Genomic DNA, 24223 nt, shown 5'->3' with positions numbered 1-24223 from the left:
GCTAAGCTAGACCCTGTGAAGGATACTACGATCCACTGCAGTAGAGTCCAATCAGAAAGGAATTCCTTGGTGATATAAGGAGCCTTAATCTTGATCATACTGTGGCAGCCATGCTAGAATGCTCTCACTGCCAGAGCATGTCTAACATAATATGTGGAATTATAAACACTAAGAATAAAGAGGAATAAAGCTAAGAAAAAAGTTATGATTTTATATTAAATATATTTTATAGTAACAGGTAAAAGTCAATCCAAACTAAATCAGTGTATCAGTTTTTGTAGTATTTATTTCATATTATGAGAATTCAAAAATATAAATAATAAAATGAATCAAATATAAATAAGTACCATTAAATTAATCTCATTTTTAAGTAATAAAAAAAAAACAATCTGATTAAAAACTATTAAAAAAAATTATAAAATAAATAATTTAAAATATCATAAATAATATTAAAATGTTAAAAAAGGCTGTTTATAAAAATTGTACAGTTAGAGGAATGAGATACCCAAGACCACAGAATAACAAGTACAAAGTGGAAATTATCTATGTCTCTGGCAGAATTACAGACATAGTAGATAATGCAAATGAATATTCTAGTTATTCAAAAACATCCTGTACCAGACAGAATATGTGTTTGTTTAGTATAAAGTTAATGGCAGCTTTATAAGAGATCAATTCACTATGATTGATGAGATCATTTGTTGAAATATGGTAAGTCTCATTCAATATGCCAATTTCTGAAGAGAAAATAGTCAGCAGTCAGTCAACTATAATTGCTACATGGAGATATTTCTCATAACACTAAAATAAATCATAAAATTCATCATAAACAGTATGGTTCCAACAAGATCATACTTCTGCCTATATGGCGGAAATATCTAAGGAGGTAGAGTAAGCAACATTTTTCTTCATCCAAACATTTTGCAGATAATGATACTTCAACAAACTCATCTACTAATCTACTGGTCTGTTGTACTTTGTATGACTTACAATTTAAAGTATTCACAAGTTACTCTTACAAATGAGAATATTCACAAGTTACCCAAGAATAAACTAAAAGCCCCTATTTTTGAGGATGTACTGTATTTCAAGACATTACAAGTTGTTCAATAAAAAAATCAAGATGCGACTATAAAAAGTAAAACTTATTTGTATTTCATCTTTAATATAGAACAAAAAGTAAATATTAAAATGTTCACACACTGTTTTTAAACCTTGATCAACAATAAAATCACCAGATTAGATATAATTTACTAACCTTAAAATTTCCTTGTTACTGAAATGTTATTTTTTTAAAATTATTTACTTTATCTATTTTCCTAAATAGTACATTGCAATCTGCTCAACTAGTGAACAATAAGTAAAAGCCTCATCACAGCCCAATGAGATGAGGATGACATATATGAAAGACGAGGTGTAGTCTTGTACAGACTCAGGCCGACCATTCCTGAGGCATGTGGTTAATTGAACCCCAAACACCAAAGCACACCGGGGTATCCACTCTCTAGTATTCAAATCTGTATAAAAGCAACTAACTTTTACTAACATTTGAATTTCAGAATCTTCAATTTTAAAGTCAACTGTTAAGCAACAGCTGACTGCGATCAGTTAACCACTAGACCTGGTGGACTGTTTAAAAAAAATTTCACTTTTAAAATAAAATTATAATAGTGATCACACAGAACACCATTATTCATTTACATTTTTAAACAATTCTATTATTCAAACTACACAGTAAAAAATTTTATGCACCAGTATTCACGTACAGCATAAAGCACTTATTATAAATGGAAAAAAGTAATAGCAATACAAGAAGCTTGAGCATATGTTGAACATTTTATAAAATAATTATTAATCATATACCAATATTATAAGGCATTTGTGACAACAATGGAACATAACAAATTGTAATTTAAAAAACAATTAAATTTTGTGTAAAAAAGTAAGTACAAATCAATAAACAAAATAATATAACACATATCACATATATATGTATATTTAGAAAAAAAATCAAAATTATTTTATACGAACTACAATTTTTAACAGACTAATTAAATTATTATTGCACACTGGTGGAAGTTTTACGTTTCTGTAAAGTTTCAGCCACAAATCTCCAATACCGACAACGTATTATATCATATTTTTCTGCTAAATCATTACATAACTGCAAAAGAAACAAACAGTAAATTTTAAAAAATTAATATCCCAGTAAAATGTAAATAATATTTTCTGTTGTGTCTAAAGTATACAGGATGTAATCAAACAAACAAAATATTAAGAAAAATTACACTAAAAAAATATCTGCTTAACAAATTACGTAGATGCAATCAAACGTCAGTGTTTATATTTTACTATTGGCAAAATGATTTACCCAAAACATGGAGGAAGTACATCAATTTTTGTTCTGGATAAATATATCAATAATTATCCACTGACAGATGCATAACTGGAAGAGAAATCAGCCATCTAACCCCTTACCTGGCTTAGAACATTTTAATAAAAAAAGAGCAGCTACAATGTATTAAGTCAAAAAGTATCTAACCTTGGGGTACTAAAACAAAAATATTTCACGTATTCAATTCTGGTTCGTAACCAGTTTACAGTGAGACCATTGTGCCTGAACATACTTAGCCTAACCCTTTTCCCATCAGTTCAAAACATTACTTGATGGATGCATTTAAAGTTCTCTTAAATCTTACCCTAGTGACAATTAAAATGGTACTTTTACCTTAGAGAATATCCAAAATTAAAAGAGAATCATATTAGAGAGTAAGATCCTTAGTGTAAATTTGAGGTATCACATGTGTCATTAAAAAGGTGCAGTTAAAATTTGTTTTAGAGGAGGATGCAGTCTACTTAGAAAAATATTTCACCGATTTTTCTCTATTTTAAATAAACTCATTAAATTAAGTTATTCAAAAGAAGTCAATTTACTGCTGGTCTACCTTAGCTACAATGAGGAATAAAAAATTTGTAATAGGGGATAAAAATGTGTGGACTGCAGAGGAACAGGGAATTTCAGATAAATTCAATTTAGGTTTCACAAATAAAGTTATATGTTATAAGAGAGTTAAAGGACCCTGTTAATAACAATGTTAATATATATATTTAGAATGTGTGATGATTTGATTCAATGATTTTTTTCAATATAATTAGGGAGATTAAACAAAACTGTTACCAGCCAAACCTAACTGCTGCAACTGACACTAAAACCTTTCAGAAAGGTTTTAAAAATAAAAGTAAACTAACTGAAGCTTGGCAATGGGTTAACTATTTTCATTCTTTCTTGAAACCCTCTTTATTTGACTCTCAATTCAGCAAGTTAAAACTCTTGAAGAGAATGATCTAACGGATCCAGATTTTTTATGGGAGAATTAAAAGTGGTATTGAAGGAGGCAAAAAATTACAATTCACTCCTGTGGGAGATTAGATTCAATATGAATTTAATAAGAATGTGCTCAACAACTTTCTTGAAAATTTTTTTTAAAGATACATATATGGAAAGTTTCAGATAGTTTTAGAATATCCATAATTTTTTACTTTATAATAAGGACAGTTACAGTGAAAAATGACAGAGATACCTCATCTTTAGACATAACTGCTAAACGTTTTACAGGGTTGTTATTAATAACAGTCCTGAGGATGATTAATAGACGAGTTTAAATAAATGTTATTTTAAACAAGTTCCCAGCTGACTTTCCTATAAGTATTCTATCACTGACAATATTTTTTTTTAGGATCCAATTTGAATAAAAAGCTTTCAAAATAGAGAAGTATAGTTTAGAGTTTATAGTTTCTTTGTAGATTTCTCCACCACTTTTGACAACAGCTTTTTTTTAAACTATTGTAATTAAATTATCAACTAAATGATAAATTTTTTACAAGATTTAAATGTTGGGACTCTAAATAGTAATTAGTATTGGTGTAAAACGAGGTTGTCTATGAGATTTAATATTGCTATGATACTGCAGCAGGAATGCTTAGTCCACTATAATTTGGTCTTTTTTTAGATGATTTGTATGAGGTATTGGAGAAAAGGATAAAAAGGTATTATTATATGTGGATGTGGATTATGGTTTAATGTAGATCTGTTCTGCCAACGGATTTCACTGTAGGTTTTCAGTGCATCATTAATAATTTGGTTAATTATTGCAAGCACTGGAATTTGTCAATCTAGACAAGTAAAAAAAATAACCATTTTCAGAAAAGCAGGGAGAAGAGAAAGACTGAAAGGTGAATTTTCAAAAGTAGAGAATCAGAATTCGTTAAAAATATAAACATATAATTTTAACACTCTCCATCAAATGGTGAGCTATTTAAAAGAGAAGTTACGAAGTGCTAAGGTAGATTTAAATGTAAGCTTTATAAAATAAAAGTGTACACTGATTGGCAAAAAAGGTTCAGCTCAAAGCATGCTCTAGAATTACCTCTTTTTTTGTAAGGGCTGGTAAATCCCATAAAGGCAAGCCTCAGAAGTCCTAATTTCTCTTTTTTTTTTGTTTATTTTTATAAACACATTATACATGTATTTTTTCCCTGGTCTGAACAGTTTAATTAATTGTGTAAGAAGGAAAATTGAATTCAGTAACTTCTGTTGAAAAACTTTATATATCAGTAAAATAAGTTTTACTTGTTAAATAAAAAACTTGTTAAACACTCAGCTCAAAAGAAATAATTGTATTACAAAATTATTATTTGCCACAGATTCATAATAGATAAATAGTATACACAGTAAATTTTTTTTGCTTTAACCATATAATACAGAAAACATTGTATTCAATGACTTTTGTTATCCATATATAGATTTAACTTGTTTTTTTTTTTTTTTTATAAATGTGTATTCAGTTTTACAAGAAATAAATTTTCTGACTATGACCCTGTTTCTGTCTTGAGCTGTTTTCCGTTATGCCTCCTTTAGATTACTTGCTCATTTTATAAACTGGAGAGTATTGTAATGGTGAAAAATTACAGTTTTCCAATTTCAACAGAAATATCCATTTTGACTAGTTTCGGCTTGATGTCTGTACCTACATATTTACGTATGTACATATCTCGCATAACTCAAAAATGATTAGCTATAAAATGTTGAATGGTTTTAGGACTGTTGTAACATCTAGTTGTCCACTCCCCTTTTGATTGCAATGGACTGGACCAAAACAAAAGGGTCCAAAAAATCCCAAAATCCAAAAAATCTGAATTTCGGACTTTTTCTTAACTGCAGTAATAAGCCCTCATTGAGAGCTTTTCAATGATATATCATAAGCAGTACTTATTTTCATTGGTTCCAGAGTTATAGTCAAATAAAATCTTAATTAATGAACTATATGGATCTTACAAGGGAAAGGCACATCGGTTCAAATCAGACTTCATTTCCTTTTTTTTTTTAATTTAAATATATTGATTTGTTAATTATTCATTATTAACCTCTGATATAAAAATCTTTTTACAATAAATAATAATTCAATAATAACAATAAAAAAAATGAAATAGTCAGAAGTTATTAGTAAATAACTGTATGTAAACTTATTAGTAAATAACTTTACTGTATAACTTATTAGTAAATAACTTTATGCACTTTTAAAAATGTATATATGTAATTTATTGGGCATAAAAGGAAGTCATGTGGTGTCCACATCAGACTTTTCGTAAGAATATACTCTGAAACTTCACATTAACTAGTGCTGAAAATACGTTACCAAAACGTACAAACAATAAAGTTCAATAGCTTATAGTTTAAAGAAAGGTCAGTTTCAGCTTTAAGTTAAGTAAATGTAAATTTAGAATTTGATATTGTAGGAAATTGGAAAGCAAAACACAAGATTTAAAAAAAAATGAATTACAAAGAAAATTTTGTTTTTGATGCAGGGCTTCCTGTAATGTATTATACACATTATAAGATGTGGAATTTAAATTTGAGGGGAAAATAGTTATTTTACATCAGTAAACGTATAGGGTGATTATAAGTGATTCATAGATTTTAAAAATTTGTAATTAAAATAGTAGTACACATAAAATTAATGATACATGAAAATAAACAGAAACTGTCAAGAGTTTCAGTCATACCTTCATGACACACATGTATATGGTAGTCCAGTTCAACCCACACACGAGTTTACATATCCCTACTGATGGTCATAAATGCAGCTGTAATGCATTCCAGTAGCTCAACCAAATTTATCAGGTGTGGTGGCACGTAAACAGTCTTTAAAATACCCCAAAGGAAAAATCACAAACCATGAGAGATCAGGAGATATAGGAGGACATTTTAAGCGGACTAAGTTATTGTCTGCACATCGCCTGATCCAGCAACGCAGGAGTCCTTCATTCAGGAAGCCTCGTACTTCAGCATACCGGTGAGGTGGAGTCCGATCTTGTTGTATACAAAATTATCAGTCATCTTTCGATCAAGGAAACGATCGTAACTGTATCATATTGAGGAATGAAATACTCGTCCCAGTATTCTCCAAGAAGAAAAACAGTTTGTACATCTTTGTTTTAGAAATTGCGACAAAAACATTAAGTTTTGGAGAATTACATTCATGTTGTACAGAATTAGATTGTTCAGTACTCCATATCCTGATGGCGACTCACCTTTCCGTTCAAATGAAATATCGCTGTTTGCCTAATTATGAATGTTTCACAATTCAAATAGCGTGAAATAATTAAAGAAATAAATGCTCATAATTTAGATAAGAATCATATTTATTAAAACAATGAGTGGACTGTAAAAATAGTAAAATACAAATTTATACATGTTCATAAAGAGACTTGCGTGAAATGAAAATAAGTTACATAAAAAATACAACAAATGAGATATAAAATTGTTAATGATGCCACTAGATGGGCGAGCTGTGTACACGGCTGATATTGCGCGATGACTGACTGGTCCAGCTAGTCTTGCGCATATACCCCCCACTACTTGAGTGACAGTACGAGTGCAAACAATCACCTTGTCACTTAACACCCAACGGTTAGTAAAATTGTCATCCTCCGTAAGCTTCCTGCATGTCATTACAAATTTTTATCATTTGTTGAGGTTATTTGGTCGTAACTTTTGTAATAACTTTATAGAGTACAATTTCAGTCGTAATGGAGTTTGCAAAATCTTCCAGACAGTCAGCTGCAGAATATAGAGTTCACTACTAGTGCGTTGAGTCAACTTCGGACTACAAATGAAATTCGCCCTGACTCTCTTCACGGTTTCATTCAAAATGCTTGGGGAGCTGGTGCTTTTATTTTTGCACAAAAAACTGGTGTCTTTAAACTGTCGATACCATCTTAGAATGCTTTGCGGCATAGTGGTTCTGTTTCAAAACGTCTCCGGAATAAACATTGCACAGTAACAATGGATAAACATTTCTCATACTCTTAAGACACAGAATGCTTTCTATTGCACAGATGCCATTTTAGAAACTGAGCTTGTGTTGCTACCTGTCGCCGACTGCTTTAAGCCTAACCTGAAACTTGGACAGTTTCTGTTTTTTTTCATGTATCATTCACAATTTTATGTGTACTACTTTTTTAAATACAGATTTTAAAAATCTGATGAATCATTTGTAATAACCCTGTATTCTCTTCTATTAAATGGATTATCAAAGCAAGATGAAGTCAATTGTAGGTCATATAATTGTAATTTAGCTGTGGGTTAGAGGTACATGTACACTGCTCTCTATATAATACAAAAGAGGAAGAGGATAACATTCACTTTGCTATGTGACGCGATGCCCTGTCCTTGCAAGTTGAGGCTTTTCTATTTAGGGTTCAATTGAGATATCACATGACTTGTTTATAGGTTTTCCAACTGTAGAAATGGAACAAGCTAGTATCCTATTGCACTATAAATAGGAACTAATTCAGGAGTTTTATTATCAGCTAAAAAGTTAAAGAGATTAATTATTTCTATCTTTACACTGTGGGGGTCTGTGATACAAAAATATATCGCTTGTAAATGTATTAATGTGTTATGTTAATTTGTACACATGGTCGTGATTGTTTTAGTTGAGAGGAATGTGCCCAAACTTATAACTTATTCAAATTCATTAAGCAGCATTAGTTTTTAAAGTACAGAATTAACTGCAATAAAATAAACATATTTTTAGGAACTACAAATAAATAGGCTGCAATTTACTTTTAAATGTTGTTCTTCCTTCAGTTTCAAATTAAATTATTGTTAATGAATGAATTATGTTAACGAAGTATGAGTACCTTATTTATATTTAAATAAATATACTTTTACGAACTGAAATACAAGTTGTAATTTATAATTAAAATTTATTTACTCACTCAGTCTCACATGAATTACTTTATATTATAACATAAATATATTATTTACTTAAATAATATACCCATATATTATTACCTAAATTATAACTGTTATTTAAATAGATAAACAATACTGTTTTTATAGTAATGAATTTATATTTTTAGGGACTGCAAAATGTTGAGTTTGTGTTATAATTATTTTATGATTTTTTAATGCCCAATTTCTAACTAAATTTACATTAATTATCTTACAGAACTATGAATTAGTTGTTAAAATAAAAGTAATTTTAGGAGCAAACACCAAAACAATAAGTTATAACTTAAAATTTATAATCTTTTTTTCATTTACTTAGTTTTAAAGTATAGTTTATTAATAAACTATGTACTTGAATTATGATAATTCAGTTTAGTTAAAAGTTGTTTAAACACTGGTGAATATATTTTTAAGAACTGCAAAGCTATGAGTTGTTTGCAATTTATAAGCTTTTATTTAATTTCCTCAGTTTTAGATTAAATCTACTTTATTAGAATTATGTTATCAAATTATGAATTGGTTGTTTAAATGCTGTAGATATACTTTTAGATGCTTCAAAGTAATAGGAAGCAGTAATAATGGTAGTCTATCTCTATTTCTAACTCTATTTCATTATCTCTATTTTATTTTTATTTTATTTTCATTATCCCTTTTTTTAACTTCTAACTTTGTACTTATTTCCTATTTCTTTGAATCTGATATTATTATTCTATTTAGGATGTATCCTAAGAGTTCTTATTTTATGGATAATCTTATCTTGTTATTCCAACTTGCCAGCTGATGGTTTTTAGATTAGGCTGTAGAATATGTACTTAATGTTCATTACGAATTATATATTGTAATTGGTTTTTAAAAACAACTTACTGTAAGAAAGGAAAAATGGAAAATTAAGAATTATTATTCACATACACAATTATTTTACTAAAGAAATTAATAATAATTTTAAAGAAACAAGTAAAGAAAATTAAATATGAAAATAAATTGAAGAACAGTATCAAATTTTCTAATCATAATTTATAATCAGGAAAGCGGAATTAGCATTATTCCCATTAGCATGAGGATAATCCTATCCCCACAATAAAAATAATAATGATTTAATCCATTATTGTTAGATTATTCTTATGGATTGGTGATAGATATTTTATAATGATGGTATTTATAATATGTCAATGACTGGAAGCTGAGTTGCATTCCAACTCTTTTAAATCATACATTTTTTTGAAATGTGTGGAGGTTGAGATCTGATGGGAGAGTTGGAATAATGACATTATCTTCCTAACACAATTCCATTTCAGTCCATTCTCTGAAAGCCATTTCTGTGCTAAGATTTCAGGTGGTCAAGCAGGAGTGCAGCTGCTGTAGTTCCTAGTATTTTAGTGCACTCTCTACACAGCAAGAGGACTGATGGCAGTTAGCTTCCTACCAGTAGGTAAGTTTTGGGTGTATTAATCAACACAGGAATCTGGATGTGAGAACTTCTTCTTCTTCTAGACATCAACAAATGCCATTCTTGGAACTGATTTCTTCTTGAGTGATCACACCACCACCACCACCATTATCATCAGAGATGAGATGTGGTTTATCACTAGAATATAATACCCCAAATGTATAATGGCATTACAGAAAAGAGAACCAAGGAATACATTTCCTCAAAAAAAAAGAAAGTAAAGTATAGTTTTCCACTACTTTCAGAATATTCAAAAGTGTAATGTATGCTACGCTTAAAAATTATTTTTTTTCAATTCATGTCAGTAATCAAACAGCAGCTGTATTACTAAAAGTACCATTACTCTCTTCAGGCATACTCATTACTTAGGACTTTTACATGGTTACCAATTCACTTTAGTAGCACAAGCAACTAAAGCAGTTCAGACACAGGCTTCTAAAAGTAAAATGCAAGCTAATTCCCTCATTAACAAGGTCTAATAAATAAAAAAATTAAAAATTAAAGGAAAAATAAAATAAAATTAACCTGAACAGCATGTGTAATAGAAGAATCTTTATCTCCACTTCCATTTTCAATCTCTTCTTCAGCTTGTTCAACTAAAAAGGCGATTAAATAGGTTGACCGATTCCCAGAATTATACAGATCTTCACAAAACTTAACAACTGTAGGTTCTCTAAGACCCTCTGGGTAGTGTAAAAGAATCCTGTTCAGAAAATACAAATATAAACTACAAATACACACACACACACACACACACACACACACACACACACACACACACACACACACACACACACACACACACAAGGGATGTTCATGTCAAACCGGGACTTTTGTTAGACTAGAATGTATATGGGGATTCCTACACATTTTGTTGGTTGTAAACATAAGGTACAAGTATCAGATATTACTGCAAGGCATGCTGACATGAAGCAATGTTAAACATCAGTCAGTCTTAAAGAACATAGCGTTCAAGGTAGCGAATGGATATGTGGAACAGCACATTGTAATGAAATTTCTTGTGAATGTAGGTGTTAAACCCAGTGAGATTTATTCGCGACTCCTTGCACAGTATGGTGATGAGACTGTTAGTCACAGTAAAACATTTGAGTGGTGCAAACAGTTTAAAGAAGGCCGTACGTACATCAGTAAGTGACGATCCTGGTCGAGATAGTTCAGAGCCTATTATAGTCATTCTCATGAAAATTCAGCAAGAGGAAGAACTGATACTTAATAAATGACAGACAACTTGCTAGCAAATTGCAGTAACAATAAATTTGTCTGTGGGAACTGTAAACAAAATCATTCAGACCATCTTAAGTTTAATCAAAGCATCCAAAGCATTAATCAATCCATCAAAGCAGTATAAGCATGTAGATTCACCATCTTAAAAAAAATCTTGAATAACTGTTTCTGCAGGCAAAGTTATGGCCTTAGTTTTTTGGGATAAAAATGGCATCATTCATGCCAATTTTCTACCCTGTGGAGTTAATATTAACAGTGAGTACTATTGCAAAGTTCTTCAAGATCTGCACAATGCTCTCGAGAAAAAATGGCTGGTGTGGTCACTAAAGGCGTTCTGTTTCTAGAGGACAATGGACAACCACATACAGCCCATTGCAAAACACACGCTATATGATCTTGGTTAGGAGTTATTGCCCCCCTGTACAGTCTGGATCTCGCTCCCAGTGATTTTCACCAGTTTGGGCCCTTGAAATTGTTCCTGAGAGGCCAGGATTTCAATAGCAACAACGAGGTAAAGCAGTCAGTGCTATCTTGTTTCGACGTAACAACAAATCTTTCTATACCACGGGTATCCAGACACTAGTGAAACACTGGGATAAATGTAGCAGGAGATTACATCAAGAAATAAAAGTAATCTTTATTATCATAAGTGTGTTTTACATTTATTAAAAATCAATAGCTCTGGATTGACCTGACTACCCCTCGTGTGTGTGTATATATATATATATATATATATACATATAGATAAATAAATTTATATTTAAATTCTATCAAATAAACCATCTAGTACAGTATATTGAAATAAGACTTATACCTTAATTTTTCATAAAAGTACTTTTGCAGAAACCCGCATCCTCAGTTATGATAGAAAAAATTCCATTATTGCATAACAAAAATTTAAATAATGAAATACTGCTTTCTATGGCAGTTTTTATTAGACCATCTTCCTCAAGTGATGGTTTATCAAATTGGAATTTTGTTTGTATTTATAAAAGTAATATTTTTCTAATATATTTAATTTTATGCCATCTTTATTAATATCTAATATTTATATACTTAAAACTTAATAAAAAATAATAATAACTATTGGTTATTCTAACCAATACATGGTAAGAAACAAAACAGTGTAAAATATACATAAACTATTTATACACCAATAATATCATTGAAAACATTATTAAAATTTTTACAATAAAAAAATGTTTAAACCAGCATACAAGACTAATAACCATATAATACTTCTTCCTTGCTTTATTAATATACATAATGAGTAATATTACATATATAATTCCTGTTGTGAGACAAAAGTTTCCAGAGTAAGCAGTAAAACAATAGAAATTTCAATTCAATTTGGTCTCACTGAACGGAGTGTTATTCTGGAGTTAATTTTATTGTCCTTCTCTTGCTAGGTCAAGCCATGTTTCAATCGTCGATCTTTCAACTGCCTACACGAACTGTTCTTCGGTCTTCCTCGTTTCTTGACTGGCGGAATATCAAGAGCCATTATCTTTTTTTTAACACTTGAAGGGTGCTGAGAATCAACCTTTTCGAACCAATCGTTTCGCTCTCGAGAGATTTTCTCTGCCACTGACTCTTTTATTTGAAGGGAGCCTCGTATTCGTTTGCTTCTGATGTGGTCCAACTTAGTCACACCAAGAGACATTTGACACATTTTCATCTCTGCGGTTGTGAGATCTCGATCAAACTGCTCGTATCGTGTCCAACACTTTGCTCCATATGTAAGTGCAGGTCTAACCACTGTAGTATACATTTGGCCCTTAAGTTTTGGAGGCATACGCTTGTCACAAAGAACAGCCGAAATCTGCTGCCACTTCAATCATGCCACTGGTGATTCGATGATTCACATCTTGCTCACAGCTGCCTCTTTGATTCAATATTGAACCAAGATACTTAAAACTTGTACACTTCGGCATAACTCGACCGTTGATCATAATGTCAGGCGATGGTGCTTGTGCGTCGCTGAATAGCAAGAACATATATTCCGTTTTGGATTCTCTGATCTTCAGACCGTGACTTTCAAGTGCACATTTCCAGCGACTGAAAATATCCTGCAGCGCCATAACACTTTCACTCGCGAGACACACATCGTCAGCAAAAAGTACGCTCAGCAGCAATTCATCCATGATGTGCGATGTCAGATAATTAATAACAATGCTAAAGAGCAGTGGGCTCATCACGCTACCTTGGTGTACTCCCATGTTCACATGAAAAGCCGTTGATGTTCCTGCCATGCATCTCACCTTTGTGGTCGCATCGTGATACATGTCCACAAAGATTGCAACGTATCGTTCTGGAACACCGTGACTTCTCAATGCCGTTCATATCAAATCTCGCGGCACTCGATCGAAAGCTTTCTCGAGGTCTGAATATCATATGCAAATTCCTAGCAGCATATCTAAACTTTTCCACCAGTATACCCATAGCTTGAATTGCATCCACTGTTGATCTGCCAGGCACAAAACCACTAATAACCACATAATAAAATATTAAAAAAAAAAAAAACAAAAATAATAATAAAATAAAAATCTGTGTGGAATTTACAAAATTAAATGTAACATTGTGATTATTTGTAAAGGAAAAACATTTCCAAAAAACTAATTTCTTGAACATTATAAAAATAATAAATTAGGTTTGGTCATTTGGACAGATTGACTGGGCTGCACAATTATCTCAGCTACCTTTTTAAAGGAACAGTTTCAGTGAAGCGACTACTGAACAGACATTTTTGCTGGCATCAAACAGTGAGATATTTTCTTCAAGTATTTCTACTTGTACCACAGCATTTATCTAGGAGATTTTTGATGTATTAGGGAAAAAGACTGAGATCAAATGTTTAATTTTTTTGTGATAACCATGGGTAAAATTAATTAATCCTTAATTACTAGTTATTTAATTACTTTTAAAGTGCCCTGGTCTTCCTTATATTCTGTAATCATTTTCCAAATAATTTTTAATCATCTGTGTAAAACAAGTTGAAAATTATGTCATGTCACATAAAATATTTAAAATTCTCAATGTTTTTCATTCTCTTGTTAGTTTTTTGTCTATTTCAGCTGAAAAATGTAGCTTTTTACTAAGAAAATATTTTCTACTAAATGATCTGAGATATAGAAACATAACAAATTAATAAATATGACCTTTATCCCTCTAGAAGCAAGCAACCACAGATGACAATGATTGATGCCAGCAAATGAACTTTAATCATACATGTGATGAACTTTAATGTTCATCACATGTAGGAAAATGATTATACATATTCAGTAATTAGAAGTCATTATGATGATTAATGATGAGCTATAACAAAGTAACAATTGTTTCAGTCACTTGCAGGGAAACAAATGACTGTTCCGTTAAACATAAATAAATCTATGAAAACATTTTCATATACTACTGCAGGACCCAAGTTGTAAAGGGTCCGCCATGGGAAACGGACGTTTTACAAATTAACAACATTCCACTATTTTAAGGTTAAAAAATAATTTATTGGCAGAAATAAGTTTCTGAGAATATGCAGTTTGACTTACCTATGTACGAAAAATAATATCATTAAGATGGTGTCCATTTTCACGCTGACAAATGTGGAGATGCTCTCTGAAGTTAGCCTCTACTCTCTCCAATAGTTGACAATCGATCTGAGCGATGTTCTGCTCTATTGCTTGTTGCAGTTCAGCCAATGTACGAGGTTTGGTTTCATACACCAAAGACTTTAAATACCCCCACAAGAAAAAATCACACATCGAAAGGTTTGGTGAGCGAGGGGGCCAATGCAGATCACTGAATCTGGAGGTAACGCGATTAGGGAACATTTATCTCTCTTTCTCCTTCCTGTTTAGCCTCTGGTAACTACCGTTTAGATAATACTTCAGAGGCGGAATGAGGAATGAAGTGTAGTCTTATACATTCTCAGTTCGACTATTCCTGAGATGTGTGGTTAATTGAAACCCAACCACCAAAGAACACCGGTATCCACAATCTAGTATTCAAATCTGTGTAAAAACAACTGGCTTTACTAGGACTTGAACGCTGGAACTCTCGGCTTTCCAAATCAGCTGATTTGGAAAGACGCGTTCACCACTAGACCAACCCGGTGGGTTAGGGAACATTTGTCTAACAGCAGCCATCGACACTCGGGCAGTATGGGCCGTAACTCCATCCTGTTGAAAATAAACATCTGGCAGATTGATTCGTCGTCATCTCAGCTCAGTTTTCAAGAATGTTTTCACCATATTTACGTAACGATCAGCTGTTACGGTTACAGTGTTCCCGTTTTCCTCAAAAAAGTAGGGCCCCACGATAACAAATTTCCCGACGCCGCACCACACTGTAACTTTGGGGCTGTGTAATGGTAATTCATGTAAAGTGCGTGGATTTTCACAGGCCCAGTATCGGAAGTTTTGATGATTCACAACACCATTGAGATGAAAATGAGCCTCGTCGCTCATTATCAAAATCGCATTGGGTCGCCCTCTGTTTTGTGCACAACTGACATTTTATAAGGGTGAAAACCTAAATCTCTGTGTAGAATTCGCCGCACTGAACTATTGGATATTCGTAGTGCTGCAGAATGCCTACAAACTGAACGTCTTGGACTAGTTAAAACACCCTGTCTTACACATTCCACGTTCTCCGGAGTTCGAACTGTGCTACGTAGTCCCGGTGGCTGCCTTTTCATTAGACTACCTCCACTACGAAGGGCATTAACCCATCACAAAATGGTGTTCCGGCTCGGTATATTTCCATGCCGAGGAACGTTAAACCTTCGACGAAAAATACGTTGAACTTCCGTAACTGATTCGCCGCTCTGCATAAAACTGTCATTCACGAAAACGCGATGCTCTACATTCCAAAGAGGCATGATGGCAACTAAACAATGAACAATCATAAACTGCAAGGTCAGACGAGTGACACGCCGGCCTTGGCTCCCCTCTCCTCCTACCGGATGCGTTATACCAACTTAAAAAATGTCCGTTTCCCGTGGCGGACCCTTTATATAGGTGTATATTTCACGATATTATGTAGTACAGTGCTTTTGCCACCCTTGCTATTTAAGCTGCTATCATTCATTATAAAAAATGCCAATAATAATCAAATATAACAAACCTTAAAACCAACTTATTAATTACTACAATAAAGGATTACATCAAAATTACAACTAATCAGTAAATCCATTTTGGTTTAATGTAATTTTTTATAACTTGATGCAAATGAAAATAATAGATGAAAAAATTATGGTTGGGAATTTTATTTCTTTTATAATTGAAGAATTTTACCAAACTGAATTAGAAACCATTCAAGTTGTATACAAGCCATGTCCAATTTTAATTATGCCCATACTTAACAACCTGTTAATATTTGTTAAAGGACGACTAGATTATATTATAAATAAATATTGAAATATTTATTTATCTTTAGTACTTCTACATAATATAATTAAATGGAAAAATAGGTTGGTTAAGAGATATTTCTAACTGAGATTAACCAACTTTAAAACCTTTATAAAAAAAAGTCTATTTAACAAGATTCTTTATATTTAAATCTCTGTTAGCCTTATTTTATTAAGTAGAACATTAAAAGATAAAAGAATATATAAATAAGAGCTTGCTTTGTGCCTGGCCACCACTCAATTGGTGGGTTCTAATTAATCAAAACACTGACTTCAAAATATTCAAGAATACAATAGTCTATCTGAAAATACTCTACATAACATAAAGATAGATCTATTTATAAACCCTGATTCAACAAACCTGTAAAACAAACCCAGATATTCAGAATACAACATAGGAATCAACTGATAGGCTACTAACAATATTTTCAAGATTATATTAAAAGTGTATTTAAATATCTATTATTTTTTCATCATAATAAATGTTGAGAAAACAACCATAAACAACATTGGTTCACTGTAAACACATTTTCTTTTTTCTAGAGATTGCATATTTATCAGGTAATGATTGCAGTGCATGAAAAAATCTAGTTACGCCAGAAAAAAATATTCAAATATGGACTAAAAACAAAAAAAATCAAGTGAAAATTTATTTCACGAAGACTGACTTCACTACAGTGATAAAAAAAAGAAGGAAAACCTACTGGTTCAGAGACCCTGAATTTATTCACTTACATTCATAAAAGATAAGCTTTATAATTACAGACTTAAATAACTTAACTACCGATGGAGTAATAAACAAAGTTGGTCTGCAAACATTCTGCTTTCTTTAGTAAATCTTCCATGTGAATGTACTAAATATAACGTGAAAGAAAGAAACAAAAAAAATATTTGTAATAAAATGAGAAAGTAGCAACTAGAGGATGTAGGGGAGTCTATAAAAAATGGATATAGAATGCTATACTTGATACATAAATATAAATACAGTGATAATAAGTAGAAAAAAAGCAATTCTCTTCCTCTTCCTTCTCTATCAATATCCTCGTCCCACAGCTATTCAATTTCCTTACTTTTACATTAGTAGAGAGACGTAAATAAAAACTAAAATAAAAAGATATCTAATTTCATAAAATCAAAAGAGAAACAAAAATAAATAAATATAATAAAGGAAGAAAGAAGGGAAAGGAATATACTTCCAATACATTTAGAGTTAACAAATTAATATAAATGAAACAAGACTAGAAATATAAGATGTAAGTGACAAAAATATAAACTTACAAATAAATATATTTTACTATAATATACTATTTACCATTCTACTATTTATAAAATTTGATAATCTTTTTTAGATCAATACTGTTGGAAATGTTTATTAGTAGTTCTTACCCTCGTAAATAATTCCACGAACTTTCATTTTTGGTGATTAATTTTATTTTATCCAATGTAAAATCAATTTCTTGTTTAATTACTTCTGGTGTAAAACCAGTAGTGCGATTAAAAACAAAGTATCTATGATTCCAAGCAGAATTATTTCTAATATCCTCATCTAATAACTGGTTCACAAATTTTAATTCATTTTCAAACAAACTGAAACAAAAAAAATAAATCTATATCAAACAGCAGAAATAAATAAAATAAAGATTTATGAATAAAATTCTACTTTTCTTCCAAAAATAGTTATTCTTTTACATAAATCTTAATCTATAAGTCAGTTTTTGTGAAATCTGGATTTACCATGAAACAGATAGTTTACTGAATAAATAAATAAGATGTTCGTGTAGTTTAATAAGACAAAAATTTACCATTTTTAAATAGCAAAATAACAAAAATGTTAATTCTTAAAGCACTATTACCTAGAAATATTATGCTAATTAAATTTAATTGTTGGCCAAAATTTTAAGAATTTTATTAAGAACAAAATTACATACAATTTATTCAAATATCATTTTTAATAGCTGATTTATGGGGAAAATTGTTAAGTGTGACTCAATGCTTAATTTGCAAATGTGAGAAATAATAAAAATTATTAAAAAAAAAAATAGAATCAACATCAAAATGCGCTAAAAAATAAATAAAAATTTTATCCAAATAATTAATTAATTCCTTAGACACTTTTTTGAATTGGCCCTGCTTCTACAAAATGAATTTCTAGATATAATATAAATTTGTTCTATAATACTAAATACATATACTTCATAAAAAGCAATACCAATAATACATAAGTGGAATTCACATTTAGGTGCTTTGATTGCTTTTCTGTGTGCGACTATTACATCTTTTTATATAAGCTATCTACAGGTCCATTCAAGTACCACATAATTATGATCATGTATTTTAGAACAGATTCAAAAAAGTGTCTAAGTAATTAATTAAGTATTTGGACGAAATTATTTCTTACGTTTTAGCGCATTTTGATGTCGGTTCCATTTTTTTTTTTTTTTTTTTTTTTTTTTTTTTTTTTTTTTTATAATTTGCTGTGTCTGATTATAAATGGTAAGTTATTTGGTGGGGTTAATGTGCTCCTTTTTGGTGATATAATGCAGCCACCTTCAGTCAAAGACCATTAGTGTTTTTTCAACCTCCTTGGTGTGAAGCAGAAATAAATTTATGCTATCAGTTTTCATTTTGTGAGCTAATAATAAACATGAGACAAAGAAATGACATAGAGGAGTTCATTGATTTATTAAATAAGTTGCGTTTTGACAAAATTACAAGTGGCCAATTGAAAATGCTTTGTAAAAGAAGGAAGGTATCTTTAACATACGAATTTGCAAATGGACATGCTATTAGAATATTCACAACTATTAGATTAGTTGGTAAATGTAATCATAGTATGACTGACATGACATCAAAAACAAATAAGTTTATGTTATTAATGCTATTGATGAATCACGAGAAGCTGCAACATATGGTAAAACTCGACCGGGAATGTTATTCTAGTAGACGTCAATAATTGTGGTGGCCTGTTGCATAATGTACAATTAACAGAGAGTTCAAGAGTTATGTTAAGGCATAATATATTGATTTCTGATAGTTTATTTAACAGCACTATGAGAATGTAAAGAAATTCAAATGGCCTGTCCTATGAAAGGACCAACTAGAAAGCAGTGAATTACCAAAAGTTGTGTTAATAAAATTTGATGTTGAAAAAATAGGTATAAAATGAAAGCACTTGCCGAGGCAGAAAGATTGAAAAACCTTGCACAAGTTTGAATAATGTGCTACATTTCACTCAAGGCATTGATACATTGGCTACTAATGATAAATCAACAATGTTAAAAGTATGAAGAATTCTAGTTGTACAACCGCAAAAGACCATGTAATGTGATGTACATATATAGAATTACAAGATTACCACTGACCCAACTGATGCTGTATATTATATATAATGTATATTAGGTCTGAAAAGTTTAAGACAAGATATTTCAATTTTTTATGATTTTATTAACAGTGCTACATATCGTATTACCTGCCCTATCATCTAATGTGACACATACATATAGAATATCAGGATTCCCAGTGTCCTTACCTACTCACCATATAGAATATGACATTAACAGTCATATATATGCTAAATACATATAAGTGAGCAGGATTCCCACTGTTCCCTACCCAATAGATGGCAAAAACGTTTTTGTCAATTTTCAGACCGATTTTTTGAGTCTAAAATATTTTCAACATCATGGTATCACCATGAAAAGCAGCTGCATCTATTGCAACAAGATTTATTTGAATCGGATTAATAGGAAAAACAATATGCGCGAACAAACAAACAAAAATATATATATATGGGTCGAACACAACCTCCTTTTCTGAAGTTGGTTAAAAAAAGGAATTTTGTGTCACATTCTATCTTTTCATTATAAAAATTATCAATATCTAGGTAATTGTTGATTATTGTTAGTTGTTGCCTATTATCTATCTGATATATCTACTATTTAACCCAAAAGTTTATTTGAGGCAAATTAAAAAATTTCAAGGCTTTCCATGAAAATTATTATTTTAAATCTGCTATAATTAACTCTCTGATTGCCAGTAATGGAGATTTCTTAATGTTCCTGAAAATGAACAAAATTCTTTTGATATAATATGCATATAATATGCTGAGGTAACTTTTCGCCTAGCGTGAATGGATGATCTAAAAGGAAAAAAAAACAATAAAGAATATTTTTTCAGGGTGAAAGTCATTATAGGAACATTGAATTATGGATCTGGCAGGCTGTGAAGGTTGAACAATACCACGCAGTATTTTCATGCTTAACTCAGGTAGTAAGAAAACCAAAAGTGATTCAGGATATTCTTTCTACTAAAAGAATTTTTCTTAACACAACCTCGTTATGTGTGAAGGAACAAATGATATGCACATATTTAACTCATCAATTCGCTATCAATAAAGAAATGGAAATATTGTACAAGACATTTTTATATGCAAGAATGATGAAGAAAATTCTATGAGGTTTTGATCAGGGGTTGAATGATAACATAAATGCCAAAAGGCTATGAACTGAAGTATAAATAAACATTTGTTTTTTGTTGGAGATGTATTAAAATTTTAAAAAATTAATATTTCTTTAAACTGACCACACAATGCATGGATCACATAAAGTAAAATCGAAGATAGTACACGTGTTACAACTCCCAAAAGAAAACATCTTAAGTATCAATTCCTTGTTCTAAAAAAAGGCAATGCTTTAGATAATCTGGTTAAAGCAATGAAGATTAAGTTGAAAGTTACTCCAAATTGATAAGAAGAAATTTGGATATTTACAATAGCTCCCAGATCATCTAAAAAAAAATTTTCCAATAAATCTCAGGTTACCAAGTAATGGCTAGAACACCTCATCAGTTACTACAGGCAAAAGGTATCTTACTATGTCTAAACCAATAGATAAAAAAAAATCAAGCAGAAGTTGAAGAGAAATTAAAGGTTTTTATGAATTCAGTAATTATGCCTGCAGCAAAAGATAAAATTAACATTCTCAGAAATGTTTACTTGCAGAAATGCTTGCTAATGTGTAATCTTTAGGAACTTTAGTCTGCTTTTAAAAAAAATATTCTCAATACAAAATTGGAAATCCCAAATTTTGTCAGCTAAAACTGATATGGTGTATCACAGTTGGTTAGGCAAGAATAAACTCCTATATCTTTGTGCAATTATCAAAAACCCAGTTTTGCTTACAAGGCTTTGAACCTAGACAAACCGAGATTAAAGAACCTTAATGGTACGTTATGCGATAGCAATAAGCATTCAAAAAATTACAAGAATTTATAAAAGATATATTTATAGGCTATGAGAATGTTAACAATGTAAAATTTACTCACTGGATAAATACTGACCGAAATCGATTACAAATAAGCTACTTCCTCTGACTGATATATCGATTTGGTACTTAAAAACTTGAGTACTTTATTATAAAAAAAATAACGAAATCTGTCAAAAATTTATCTGATAATATGAAACATGATGTCAATTTTGTTTATGAATTTCAGAGATAAGTTAAGTTAACCTACATATAAAAGAGATAAATGTTAATATTAAGCAAGAATGAATACATCAAATATGGCTGTGGTGGTCAATATAAAAAACTTAAAAGCCTCATTAACTTTTGCTATCGTCAGGATGACTTTGGAATTGAGGTATCATGAAGTTTTAAAGTAATAAGGCATAGGAAATAGGCCTGTGATGAAATAGGTGGAGCTGTCAAAAGAACTGTAACATAAGTAAATTTTCAAAGATCTTACAAGGATCAAATATGCACACATCGTTTGAATTTTATGATCAACAATGTTCAAAAGTAACATTTTACTTTATAAAAGTTGAGAATCTTAGTGACTTGAAAACTAAATTGAATTTACATCTCGCAGAGCACAAAACAGTGCCAGAAGATCATTTCACTTTTTTGTCCCATTATCTAAAACAAAGATCACAGTACAGTAAACAAGTTGAAATGAATCAGTTTCATTAAAATACAGCTTTTTTACAAAGACAGTACATGACTTAATAATACATAGCTCATGATTATGAGAAGTAGTAAATGGATTGATATTGGATACCAATCCAACACAAGGAAGTGGATGATGAGAAACAGTTTGCAATGATTGAATTTATGCACAATAACAGGTTTCTGGTTGGTTTTATTGGCCAGAGCACAGAAATTGTAATACAGAAGGTAGATGCCCATTTGTGAATTTACTGTGCAAAATTCATTTACCAAAAGTAACTGCCCATGTGGGATGAATAATTTATAAACTGACAAGGAAAAGTATTCAGTTTTAAGCCAAAGTGGGCTAGATGAAAATAAAGTATCACTTTCACTCAATAATTATGAATCAATTAGTTTAAATTTTTTAACTTACAAAATTTTCTTTATGTTCTGAAATAAATACATATTTTTTCAGTCTCCACTAAAAATTTGAAACGATTCAAATAAAAAAAGATTATAATGAACTGTCATACTATTAAAAAACAATTACAAGTTGAAGACAATAATTATACATTAAAAAGAAACAGTTTATTCACCTAGGAGTAGCTTGAATACACATTGACTTAGGTAAATAGTTACATTTTACTATATAAAAACATAAAATAGCGACTAATTTTATTTCATATTCTTAAAGTAAATTTAATGCCTAAATACCACTGGTTTCATTTTTCTAGGAGATAGAAAAAGGTTATGGCACATTTAATAAAACCTTTGAAATTTCAACTTACATATTTTAAGTGAAAATCAAGTGAACTTGAAGGTTTAGAATGTACTTTTTAACTTCATTTTAGTATTACTAATGAAATTTAGAGCAAATAAGCAAATTTTGACTTTTCAAAGATAACTAATTATCACTTAAGATCAAATTTAATAAAGTAACTACATTTTTTTTGTTGTAATAACAAATTAGATAATGCATGAATAATCAAAAATATCAAATAACTGAAAAAAAATTAAAGTGAATTTAACAAAATTAGAAAACATGAGATTACATTAGTCGTAGACGCAACAAAAAAAAATTTCATTAAAATCTGAACAGATAAGGTGCACATTTTTACTTAAGCTGGATGATTTGGCATGGAATGTCCCATTCTATAGTTACAGCCAAAGAAAATTAATTATAGCTATTAAAAACTTGCACATAAGTCAAAACGTAGTGAAAAAACAAAATTTTCACACTATCAAAATTACAAATATTTTGTGATTTCTGAAAACTCTTTTAGCGGATCTAGAGTGTGAATCCAACTTGCCATAGCAATTTGAATCTCTAACTTTATAAAATTAATAATACCACAATGTTAATGCCTAAATTACACCTTTAACCTTAAAATGTAGCTGACGTAATTAAAAACAAACACCTATTCTATAAATAATTTAATAACAAATGTAATGTTTTTTATAAATAATATGTTTGTTTCTCTTGATTTATGGAATCCCCCAAATTGTATAACAGAAATGAATTTAGCATAATAGTGTATAAGTAAATACTTGTATCGGTAATGCAAATAAAAACTGACAAAATTAATATATATTATGACCCTGCACTCCTAGCAGAAGATACAGAAACAGTAGAAAAACAAGTGAACATCCTCAAAGATACAGGGGGGGGGGGGAAATAGGACTTTAAGTATCTATTGAAAAGATGCAATATATAACAAACGTAAAAAAAGGTTGCAAGTATCTAGAATCAAATTTGGAGAAATCACAGAGAAATTCAACTACCTAGGCAAAATCATTCAACCAAATAGATTAGACAAAAAAGCAAATAAGGTATGGATCAAGAAAATGCAGAAAACCTACATGTTAAGAGTGTATGCAACAAAAACAGAATATCTAGAATGGGTATG

At 30.5% G+C, this 24223-nt stretch overlaps 1 protein-coding gene across 1 annotated transcript in view; it reads right to left on the bottom strand.

The window, feature by feature from the left end:
• Nucleotides 1–1816: 1816 nt before the first annotated feature.
• The window catches only part of Fnta (farnesyl transferase alpha), a 59476-nt gene continuing 37069 nt past the window's right edge, over nucleotides 1817–24223 (bottom strand). The window contains exons 6-8 of the mRNA XM_075366880.1: nucleotides 17779–17979; nucleotides 10269–10446; nucleotides 1817–2164 (exon numbers count right to left, since the gene is read on the bottom strand). Of these exons, the coding sequence (XP_075222995.1) occupies nucleotides 2060–2164; nucleotides 10269–10446; nucleotides 17779–17979 (484 nt within the window). The 3' untranslated portion in view covers nucleotides 1817–2059. The remainder of the gene's footprint in view (nucleotides 2165–10268; nucleotides 10447–17778; nucleotides 17980–24223) is intronic.

Source organism: Lycorma delicatula, chromosome 5 (genome assembly GCF_047948215.1).
Source record: "Lycorma delicatula isolate Av1 chromosome 5, ASM4794821v1, whole genome shotgun sequence".
NCBI classification, from domain to species: domain Eukaryota; kingdom Metazoa; phylum Arthropoda; class Insecta; order Hemiptera; family Fulgoridae; genus Lycorma; species Lycorma delicatula.
This window is presented reverse-complemented; position numbering and strand designations above follow the sequence as displayed.